Consider the following 12,663-nt stretch of genomic DNA (forward strand, 5'->3'; position numbering starts at 1 on the left):
CATGTTTACTATTACATTGGTACTTAGAGTGCTATTTTGATTGATAGATTCCAAATCCCATAAGTTCAAACAATTCATGCTCAACAAAGTGAAAACACAATGTGAAATAAACTTATCGAGCAATGGAACTATGAAGAATGGTGAGCTTTCTTGTAAAGGGAAGAGTACTCCTAGGATTGTGGCCCTTCTTCAGGTTGGGAGATGCTGGCTAGGCTAAGACCTTGAAGTTGAGTGTAATTCATTCCATACTCAACAGCCCTGGTTAAATCAGACATGATTAAGACCCAATACCTTGCTATTATAATACATACTTAATAAAATAATAATTTCTAATGTGAAATATCAAATATATTCTAAATCAAATAGTCTGGAATGCAAAGGTTAGCAGTGCACAAAATATTGACAAAAACTTACAGCTAGAGAATAGACATGGTATTCTACCAAAGAGTGTAGACTGGGGATAGGGTGATGGGATTGGATTAGGTGTCACTATCTGGAGAAAAATTAATTTGAGATTTGAAAAAAAAATAAACCAATTCGTTTGGTTCTGCCCACAACTTTGGAAAAATACTATATTTAATATAACAAATTTCAAATTCTTTGTTATGATATTTAATTTTGTTTGGGAATCGCTGACAATGGGACACAATTCTAGAATTATGGCAATATTTACTGGAGATTCTGAAATTTGTGTTAGTCTGACTGTCTGTAAGTGAATACTCGGAAAATAATAAAATATAGAAATCAGTTCAGCTGTAAGCTATAATTACTAAAAATAAATTTCTAATAAAGAATTTTCTCTAAAATCCCAAGATTTACAATATTATTAATAAAAAATTTCAAATCCAATAAAATAATATTTTTCAATTTGGTTCAGAAATTCCTGGGTACTATGACATTAGCTGGAATTATGAGTTCGTTGTTTTCTGGAGATTTCAAAACTTTCTGTCAGTATCCATTCAATTTCTAGAAGGGAAATACAGGGTATCCATAAAGTTCCTTCACAATTTCAATTTTGTTATGAAGTCAGTTCTCTATATAACTTAAACAGGTTTGTTGTTTTTTAATCAGTAACTATTTTTACCTCATTTAAGCTATTTGTGAGGGCTAAAACAATATATGATATCGAGCAATTTAAAAAAAAATATCGAGACTTTACTGACCAAGTTTATCCAAATAATTTCAAAAACAGAATATTAACTCATTGTACTCTAATAATATTCGTCTCTGACCAGGATCATGATTATCACGCATTGTTTTCCCAAGATTCAAAAACTTCATTACACTGACACAAAAACAATCAACTTTAGAACAGGAAATATACCAAACTATACCATAAAATCAGCTATTTACTTCAATAACATAACAAATTCGAAAGATAGTGGAATAATATTATTGATGACAGCACAGACATAATTACTTAAGCAAAAAAAAAAAAACTACATCGCTAAAATGATGAAATTAGAAACTTAGAAATGAAGGTAAAATCAAGGAATGGTAGGTAAATTACGCAACTGTGGGCCATACTGATATTGTGATTCTAATATTGCCACATAATTATTTACATTTCATGAGAGGATTTGAATGAATAAAAATACAATTTATTCGGAAAGTTAATCATCGCTATATTTGTCCATTCAACAGAGAAACCATCACCCCATGACAAATCTTACATTATATTGAACCAATTCCCACCGCCTCATTAGACGGCAAAATCACATACGAAAGCTCATTTATTCTATTACAAAATCCTTGTATTTCATGTTTCCACTGGCAGCAAGGCATAGCTGGAAGAAGGAAAAGTATTTAATCCCACAGATACTCAATTGAATAGAAAATCATTGTATGCCAAATACTCCAAATGAGACATAATTTTAATCATTTAATGTTAAGTTTGATTGATAAAGGTTGATTATTTCAATTCTTACCGTTTTGAAAAGCATTATTTTGAATTTAGTTTAATCTGAACATTTCACAGAGTTCGACCATTATAAATAGCAAAATAAAACATTGATTAACAGGATAGGAATATAAAGAATTAAAGCTACAGTGAAACTTGTTCACTTGATAACAATTTTGAAACTTTGCAGGTATCATTGCCAGTGGCAAACAATATATATCGCCGAAGCCACAGTAAAAGCAAAGTAGCATATGTAACATTTTTTAGATTAAACTTTTTGATCTTCTGTTGTTATGGACCAGGGACTGCTAGAGTTTAAAACTATATAGGCTACAGAGTTTTAGTTCAAATTTTATGTAGTACCTGATGGTCATTTTCAGGTTTATGAATTTTTATATTATAAAAAAGTGATTTTCACAAAAGCTTAAAATTTGACATAAGCTAATCTGGATTTACCGCAACGCAATTAGCTCAGCCAGGGTTAAATCAGATTTGGGAAAGCTACTTTTAATAACGTTGCCGCATGCAGCAGATTGCAACATTGTCAAATAATATATTGAAACAAGTATAGGTACATAAAATATTATCAGAGACAAAAATTAACGAGTCATGATTATGAAAATGATTAGTAATGATTTTTTGTACTACAGTGATTAAAAACTACAGTGAGACTTTTGCACTTGATAAAATATTAAAAAATTAGCACCAATAGTGGAATACTCTCTAAAGTTTTAAAAACGGAAATATGAAGAATGGTACGCAGAAATTGAAAATTAAAATGAAATAAGAAGTGGAACATCAAGGATTCTAAAACTGAGTTGTCATGGTAACAATAACTTACTTACACAAAATATTTTATACATTAAATGCCCAATAGAGAAATTCAAACAGATCAGTAAAAATTTCTCCATAATTGAATTTGGTGATGGAAAATGCTCGGAATAAGCAAACAGAAACAAGAAATGCCAACCTTATGTCAGTACAAATTGAAGAACCGCTGAAAAATAAAAATACTAAAATTCAATCACGAAGGCAGATAAACAGATCATGGAATGCTGAATCAGTCATATGTGCAAGCAAAGGTCTTCTTAGTTTAGCATTTTCTACAAGTACTAGAACAGGAGATGTATTTTCAAATTTGGAAAGGATTAGCTAAATTCAAACTTCTCAATAAAATTGGGAGTCATAATTACAGAACCCTAAAAGTCAGGTCTATTTCAGATTTTGAACCATTTTATGTCAAAACATGATTTATATATTTTAAACTAAACATCTGAAGTTATTGAGCAGAATTACATACTTCAAATGGAAATTTCCTAAATTATTTTTAAATTCAAGAATTTACTTCAAAGAATCTAATAATTTTAAATGCTTGAAACCCAAAATAAAATAAATCGTTTAGCAGTTTTAGAAAGCTATAGCGATACGAGGAAGATAGAATTTTAGAATGAACTATATGTACATCCTCAGTTCTGATACACATATGGAAGCTGGTAATTATTTACGGTTTTAGAATTTGAATATACCTGATCTAGGGGCACAACATCTGATACCCATTGCGCAGAATCACAAACACATTATAAATTGTTTCTAAAATTAAGAATATACTCTACAGAAAAACTCTAATTGGTTCTGAATGTTCAATTCATCCAATACAGCTAATTTGAGTTCTTAGAACATCATAACATCCTGGCCTTTATTGTTGTTTGGTTCTTCTTTCTTTTTAAAACAGTTGACAACGACGCTACGCTCGGACATCGCAGCGAGAAGTATTCCAATTAATTGGGTGATGATCGCCACAACGACAAGGAAAAACGAGAATCCAAAATATGAATTTTCAACTCCGTACACAGATTGATAAATGTTGCCGGTAGCTGGGAAACCAGGGGACTCTGCAACAAGGGGGTCCTGAAAAGAGAAAGCAGATAACTATTAAAATTAAATTCCACGCCAACCATCTTCTGAGTGTGATAAAGTGTGCATGTAATGACAAACAAGTTTATCCTTTTAAACCAGTGTTTATCAAATCTGAGTGTTCTAAGAAAGAGGAATCGATATTGGGACTAAATTAGTCGCCATGGTGATCTTGGCCATTCTGGGTCTCCCAACTAGTGACAAACAGGCGGACAGTCTGAAATTATGTCATTTTTCTCAACAATATTGTTAACCGTCTGCATAATTTGTCAATTCTCAAATTTACTGCACACTGTTTAATTTCACCATAGGCCAAATTTTTTAGAAACCATTCTTCAAAATGGATTGCTGGCTTAAAACTGTAAGCCTCAAAAAGATGTTGTGATAAATGACGAAAAAAATCAATTACAAAATTTCAATGTTTCTTTCCAAATTTTTGGTGTTCCGTGTAGGGGTTGCGGGGCAACATAAAATTGAGAAAAGAAGTAAGGCTCCAGCCCCGAAGCTTCATTTTTTAACCTCTGAGCTGGACTCCAGCTCCGGCTCCATTCCCATCAAGGTTTTTAAGTGCGGCCAAAAATTTGCCCAAATGCAGTTTCATGGAAGCGGGAACCAACATAACGCTGGATGAGAACAGAACAGGCCTAGATCACAATTTTGAGTTTCGAGAAAACCGCAAAAAACCACTGGATTTAATGTGGATGAGAATATTTTTGTGATCAATATTTTTTGGCACTTCAGCTTCAATTCCTTCCTGATTTTTTTAACCCCATAAAGCAGTGGTCCGCAACCACCGGGCCGCGGCCCATCGCCGGTCCGCGGAAAGGTCACTACCGGTCCGCAGAAACGTGACACAAAAGACGGACAATGTCCTAATAACATGTTTAGTTGATTAACAACTCAAACAATAATTAGTTGAAAAGAGTCTTTGCGATTTATAGGGTACTTCGGCAGTCTTTTGGGCAATACTACTAACTGAATACCCCGGCATTGCAAAAAAGCTTTACAGGTATTTTTACATCTATGTGAAGCCGGGTTTTTAAATTTGACAACTACAAAATCGCAGTAGGCTGAACGTAAGAAACACATTACTTGAATAACATCACCTTTATTCTCTGAATTTAATATCAACCTATTTATTCCAACACATATAATTTATTTCATCAGCTTATTACGTCTGTACAAGGTGGTCCGCCAAAATTTTGGTCAGGCTTTACTGGTCCGTCACCGAAAAAAAGTTGCCGACCACTGCCATAAAGGATTTTGGCCCATTCTGTCCTCAACAACTTCTGAAATTTTTTGTATGGGATGCAAGGTAAAACAAGGTGACTTAGGCCTAAGTTGCACTGAACAAATTTTTAGGGATGTAAGTTTCGAACATTTCATTTCTGATGTTCATGCCCATCATATTGAAACTTAGGACTATCTTTTTCAATATTTTGGGGTTTTGAGCCATGCTCTACAAGGTGGTGGTCATGGAATCCTAAATTTCTCAATAATAAAAGTTTTAGCTGGACTTAGGCCCATTCTGTTCTTAACTTCTACAAAATATTAAAATCCTAGGTCCAGCTAAAATTTTTATTATTGAAAAATTCAGGATTTCAAGACCACCACCTTGTAGAGCATGGCTCAAAACCCCAAACTATTGAAAAAAGTCAATTTTCCAAAAATGTGACTGGGGACCCTTCTGTTCTCATCCGGCGAAAAGATGATAAGATTTCAAATTTATTGTTTTAAATATATAAATTCAACTTGAGATTTTAAATTAAATTATAAATTGGGATTCATGAAAGTTTATAAGCTGAAAAAGATAGATTTTTTAATTAGAAAGGTGGTATTAGAAGATAATGAATTTTTAAAAATAATAAGATGGATGTGGAGCTAATCTGTCTCCACATAACAGGGAAAGCTTGCCCCAAAAATGTTATTAAGGCTCCAGGCTCAGACTCCCAAGCCCTGCTCCAAACTATAGTAAGATCTTAACTGCTTGGCACAGGAGGGGCAAATAAATTTTTCATCGGGCTATCAGTGAACACTGATTTTCTAGTTGAAAAAAAAATACAATAATAGCATATTGTAATAAATATCTGTTGTTAATAAATATCTGTAAAGACAAGGCCCAGATATGGTTCAGCATTCTACATGTATAGATTCAACCAGGGATGACAGAAATACAATAATTGGCTGTTTCGAATCTTTTCTAAAATAACAAAATCTTTTGAAACAAATAACTGGTTAACTATTCCCGTACTCGACACGGATTGGTAACCTGATAAGAGGCCGTGGTTCGACATATGATTGAGCAAGTCTTATCGGCTTCCCTCTTCCCTGGGATAAATATGTAAAATCCTATCCTATCCATACACCTATTGATGCCAAATGGAAGTCATTACCTGTAAATCGCCATATAGCAGCACAGTGTATAAGATCACGGCAACAAGAGACAACACAAGTCCGACAGCATTGTAGATCAACATGGCAATGGGTGTGAGATAATGCTCATATGGGTTCGAACAGATATTGAACGATGCTACACCCATTGTGATGAGATTGCAGATGATTCCGAGAGCACAAAATGCAATGACTGCCTGCAAGAGGCCGTGATTGAAGATCAGGTAATTTTCGTCATAAACACTCGCTGACAATAGGTGACCGGAATTGAGGCAACTCGTTGTTGAAGTTACAACATCTTCAAAGCGAAATAACCCCATTTTTCTTGTCACATCACAATATGTTACATTGTTGTTGTCGTTAGGAACTACCTTCAAAATTGCCCACTCGATGGTGCCAATACTGGCCGCTAATAAAGCGATGGTAACGATAGCCATAAAGCATAATCCAAACGCATATTGCTTATTCCTCATGATGATGTCAAAATAAAAGTAACTTTTCTAAATTAAAACCTGTGTGAATAAGGAATTTATTTTAAAATATTTGTGTGCACAATGGCCTATGGGTTAAAAGCGTTAGTCTTATTAATAATATTGGCATCGCAGGTTAGACATCTCCTGATCTCTGAATCAAATCTGACATTCACAAAATAGTAATTTAAACTGAAAGTTGTGTGCAAGATGGCACATACCCACACCCAGGATGTAATTAATTGTGCAATACCAAATGGAATGATTCGGATTCTGTCAAAAGTATTTGCTTCTTACATATTGTATCAGTTGATGCTTGAACCTGGCCTTATTCATAGTGAGAGACGTGAAAAAGCGTTATAGAAAAGGGTTGGTCTGGAGCACTTTAGTAACATTCGGAGGACCATGGTGAAAATCAAGGTGTTCCAGAAGTGTGTGTACCAATATGGATGTAACTAATCTGGTTCGCCTACATTACATTAAGTTGTGTAAAGGGACTGAAACCTATGGGCAGAGCGTATATTCACTTGGCTAACACAGACAGTCCCTGAACTCGTAATAGAACTAAAACAGTGAAAATCGGAATAAAATTATGCCCTAAGCTGGGGCACATACTACAGGAGTACCAAAATCACTGGAGCGAGACTTATCTGCAGCAACCAAACTAAATATTCTACTACCTTATTTAAAACACATTTGAACAGTTTCGAATATAAATAATGTCCTTTTTATATGGCACTCATGGCTTTTGCTCTGAACACAGCTATGTATGAGCATATCTAACAAAATGTATGGTGCTAATATTTTTGAAAGAACTGGATTTTTTACAGATCCAAAGAACATTTGAAGTCAACAATCTGCTATTCGACATTAAGAAAATAAATTCATTCAGCAACTGAGAAAAGTAAATTCATTCTCTATTTCATACAGTTTTTAGAGATTATATACAGTTCAGCACACTATACAGATCGAGAGACATTGTCTCATTTCAGAGAACCCAATTGCAGATGAACACTTTCGGGAGATTGTTGTCCCTCAATATCGGTAAAAATACAGTAAAATGAAATTGCAAAAAAACTACAAAAAAGCGCAATCTAGAAACGTCATTATTGAATTCTTCAGGAAAAATAATCCTATCTTCAAAGGAAAAAAATTCTACCGTGGCATTCAAGAGATTTTAGCAAAAAACGACAATTTTTGTCATGTGACGACCACGATTAAATTAGATTATTATTGATGCAAACATGCCGCGATGTGACGCATCTGCCGTTGTGCCATACGCCCCTCGTTTGTGAGACACATAGAGTGTTTGTTTCATTGAACCAAATGACGGGACATTCTTGGAATTTGGAAAGCGTGCTGTACTGAAATATGCAGTCCCATGGTGAGACTCAAAATGATAATTCATTAATAAAAATATTCCTAGAATCGTAATTTATTAAAATATAGGACATGATTATTTCAGATTTTTTCGAATGTGTCCTAAAACAAATTTGTATTGAATATTATTATAATTCCAGAGACTACCGGTACAGTTATAAAACTGACTACTGATTCCCAACAATATATCTTTCTGCCTTTGGGTATACAATTTTGCTCGAAGCAAGGACATGATCCCTAAACTAATGATGAAGTACATGCTTCCGGCCACCGTTTGTCATATGATCAAGCCATCTTATCAGCTTTTCTCTCCTACAGAATAAGTATGTGAATCATATCATACAAGTTTATTTTGATGCCATATTCATTAAAGAAGATCTTACAGCAGTACAACCATATATCAAGATATCTGTATATTAGGACAGGATAGGATTTACATATTTATAAGCGATGAGAAGGCTTATCCATATGGTGAACCACGGCCTCTCATCCGGTTACCATTCCAAGTCGGGTATGGGATTAGTTATATTGTTTGTTTTCGGAAGCATGGACTTGATGGTGGAGGAAGCCGACCAGCGACCAGCGGTTAGGTGAACCACCCAACGACGGCGAGGAGTCCAGCAATCCTCTCGCACATAACCATCCCTGCATGGCATTCGAACCTGCGAACCCACGCAGAGTAATTAGAGGTGCGGTGGCGAGCGTATTCCTAACGCTTAGCCCGTTGAGCCCCACTGCCGCGATGAAAATTAATTCTCTAACACATGATCACCCTTGCATGGAATTCGAACCCACTCAGGGTAATTGAGATAGGATTCAATTTCCCCGGGGAAGAGGAAAGTCGATCAGACAGCTTAATCATATGGCGAACCACGGCCTCTCGTCCATTCACCAGTTCAGGTCCGGAATCTGGAAATGAGATTAGTTAGTTTTCTATTTGTTTCCAGCAGCATGGACTTGATGATGGAGGAAGCCGTAACCGACCAGAGGTTACTTGAACCAACCAACGGCGGCAGGAAGTCCAGCAATCCATGAATTCTATAACACATGATCATTCTTGCATGGAATTCGAACGCACTCAGGGTAATCAGAGATGCTGAGACAGTGCAGCAGTGAGATGTCAGGATGTGGGGTCTGGTATAGTTTAATACCACATCCACTTTTAGTTGGCCTGGCTCAACAATTTTTGCATAGGTCAATCCTAGCCCCCACCTGACTACGTCACCGAAAAATTACGTCATTCCGACGTCACAGTGGCGTAATAAGGCTCACCGAAGAATGCGGATGGTCGTACAAAACGCGCAGACGATAACCCGAAATCGAACAAGCTATTTATCTCGTTATCTCGTCGCAACGATCACGATAGGAGAGAGATAGCTGGCTTTAGCAAAGTCTTATCGGCGGCGCAGATGCCATTTCGGGCGATCATAATTATACTTTGGCAATCCCTATGACGTGATGGTGACGTGGTAGTGATGTAATTTTTGGATGGCATAGTCACGTGAGGGTTAGGAAAAACATATTCAAAAATCGTTATGCTACGCCCACTGGAAGTACTTGTGGTACTAAACTATACTAGACCCAGGATGTGGTGGCGAGCGTATTCCTCGCTCTGTCGCTTAGCAAGATCTGAAGATGCGCACTGAGCCCATTAATTTGTTACCGGTACCGTAATTGATAAAAAAAAATAAAGGAAAAAAAATGTTAATAGACTCCTGGAATCAAAAGAGCAAACAAAACCTTAATCATTACCGTACCAGCCCAGAATAAAACGAACCCGAAAATAAATACAGAAACTATCCGAATCTAAATAAAAAAGATACGGTACGGTACCGGTAGGCCTATTTCCGTAGAAGATGAAGACAGGAAAAGTGGCACCTGTACCGGTAATCTACCGCACGTATTCACTCACCAAATACCCACATTATTTATGATTTGCTGAATAACTTATTTCAGTACAGCAGTATTTTTGAGTCAGCGGTCCCAACCCCGCCCATTGTCGTGTCAGCCAGGGCAGCTGGCAGTGTATCAGAAAATGTTGTGGAGAGAGTCAATAATATATATCCGAATACATACTAATTCGGATATACGGCGCTTCGTTACCCATTTCAAACTCTAACATTAAAATTCTATAAAGCTCTGTCGTGATAGATATGAAAACTCTGATTTATTAACCCATTATAATATAAAGCAAGAGAGTAGCGCTCGGATATAAGGGTACGAAATGGATGCGCCTATTCAGCGAGCACACTTTGATTGCCGGACTCCTCCTTCGTCGGTCCGTACCCGGATCAAAGTCCGCAGTACATAATATGATTTAAAGCGGTCTCATTGAATTTCATACATTCTAGAATAATTATAAAATATTTCTATCTAAATCAGGGGTTTGCAAGATAGCCTTTCTAGTAGTTTCACGCACAAACAAATGTTTTTTGGATTTTACTTGCTAGTTTGCTAATAGGACTATGGCGCTCAGGTAGGCTTTACGACGCAAACAGAGTTGAATTGCTCGCATGTACCGGATTACCTAAACTAAAACTCGTTTCCCAGGGACACCATTTCAAAATTGTATAATACAGTAGCCAATACCTTATACAATACAATTTTGTTTCGATCTTTCGTCAACAACGCAGAACACGACACTTAGTTGTTATTATTGTGATTCGCATTTCGGCAAATTCACTTGTTCTGATTGCTTTTGCACTCTCGCCACATACTCTTTGTACTTGTGGTACTAAACTATACTAGACCCAGGATGTGGTGGCGAGCGTATTCCTCGCTCTGTCGCTTAGCAAGATCTGAAGATGCGCACTGAGCCCATTAATTTGTTACCGGTACCGTAATTGATAAAAAAAAATAAAGGAAAAAAAATGTTAATACTGTAATAGACTCCTGGAATCAGAAGAGCAAACAAAACCTTAATCATTACCGTACCAGCCCAGAATAAAACGAACCCGAAAATAAATACAGAAACTATCCGAATCTAAATAAAAAAGATACGGTACGGTACCGGTAGGCCTATTTCCGTAGAAGATGAAGACAGGAAAAGTGGCACCTGTACCGGTAATCTACCGCACGTATTCACTCACCAAATACCCACATTATTTATGATATGCTGAATAACTTATTTCAGTACTGCAGTATTTTTGAGTCAGCGGTCCCAACCCCGCCCATTGTCGTGTCAGCCAGGGCAGCTGGCAGTGTATCAGAAAATGTTGTGGAGAGAGTCAATAATATAGATCCGAATACATACTAATTCGGATATACGGCGCTTCGTTACCCATTTTAAACTCTAACATTAAAATTCTATAAAGCTCTGTCGTGATAGATATGAAAACTCTGATTTATTAACCCATTATAATATAAAGCAAGAGAGTAGCGCTCGGATATAAGGGTACGAAATGGATGCGCCTATTCAGCGAGCGCTTCGTTACCCATTTTAAACTCTAACATTAAAATTCTATAAAGCTCTGTCGTGATAGATATGAAAACTCTGATTTATTAACCCATTATAAAATAAAGCAAGAGAGTAGCGCTCGGATATAAGGGTACGAAATGGATGCGCCTATTCAGCGAGCACACTTTGATTGCCGGACTCCTCCTTCGTCGGTCCGTACCCGGATCAAAGTCCGCAGTACATAATATGATTTAAAGCGGTCTCATCGAATTTCATACATTCTAGAATAATTATAAAATATTTCTATCTAAATCAGGGGTTTGCAAGATAGCCTTTCTAGTAGTTTCACGCACAAACAAATGTTTTTTGGATTTTACTTGCTAGTTTGCTAATAGGACTATGGCGCTCAGGTAGGCTTTACGACGCAAACAGAGTTGAATTGCTCGCATGTACCGGATTACCTAAACTAAAACTCGTTTCCCAGGGACACCATTTCAAAATTGTATAATACAGTAGCCAATACCTTATACAATATACAATACAATTTTGTTTCGATCTTTCGTCAACAACGCAGAACACGACACTTAGTTGTTATTATTGTGATTCGCATTTCGGCAAATTCACTTGTTCTGATTGCTTTTGCACTCTCGCCACATACTCTTTGCAGAACACCAGTTAGTTGATAGTCTCTTTTGTAGACGATGGAAAGATTATGGCGATTCGGGGAGAACAGTTCCTTGCAGAAAACATCAAAATACAGTCTGTCGGTCTACTCCATACTATGAAAATTTTTCTTCTTGACGACTTGCGGCTCCTCAGATTACTCCATCTTGTTTTGCTGCTGCTTCTCTCTCTCGGCTTTCTATCACATATTTCCATCGACCCGTCTTGTTTACTGGTTCTTCTCTACAACTTGGCCTACTCAGTGGGGTTCGAACCCACCTTCAAACCTGGCCTCATGTTTGACAAGGTCTCTACGCTTTTTCTGAGCTACCGTTACTGGCGGAAATCAAGGGATCAGAATCTTACTTATTTAACAACGTCACGCCTGACAGCTCGCGACGAGGCTAATTACCTCGGAAAAATTACTTAAAACATACTGTATTGATTCGAAACAGATGCATCCCTTGTTCATATGGGAATTGCGTGTGCGCTACTTTACCTGTTTGATGTATGAATATCGCCGACAAGACGCATAAAATAATTTGAGT

General features: G+C 36.6%; 1 protein-coding gene across 1 annotated transcript; it reads right to left on the bottom strand.

Annotated features, from left to right (window-relative positions):
- Positions 1–6,713, bottom strand: LOC120345479 (uncharacterized). Its single transcript, XM_039414938.2, has 2 exons — positions 6,208–6,713; positions 1–3,808 (listed from the first exon to the last, which is right to left on the bottom strand). Exons 1-2 carry the CDS (start codon positions 6,676–6,678, stop codon positions 3,572–3,574), a joined length of 708 nt encoding a protein of 235 aa, XP_039270872.2. The 5' UTR covers positions 6,679–6,713; the 3' UTR covers positions 1–3,571.
- Positions 6,714–12,663: the final 5,950 nt, after the last annotated feature.

Source organism: Styela clava, chromosome 8 (genome assembly GCF_964204865.1).
Source record: "Styela clava chromosome 8, kaStyClav1.hap1.2, whole genome shotgun sequence".
Classification (NCBI taxonomy): domain Eukaryota; kingdom Metazoa; phylum Chordata; class Ascidiacea; order Stolidobranchia; family Styelidae; genus Styela; species Styela clava.

Excerpts from the sequence above, each read along its gene's own strand:
- LOC120345479 (XM_039414938.2), bottom strand. The coding sequence starts at position 6,678 with ATGAGGAATAAGCAATATGCGTTTGGATTATGCTTTATGGCTATCGTT. Across the intron at positions 3,809-6,207 it reads TGCTATATGGCGATTTACAG|GACCCCCTTGTTGCAGAGTC; the intron begins GTAATGACTTCC and ends TTCTCTTTTCAG.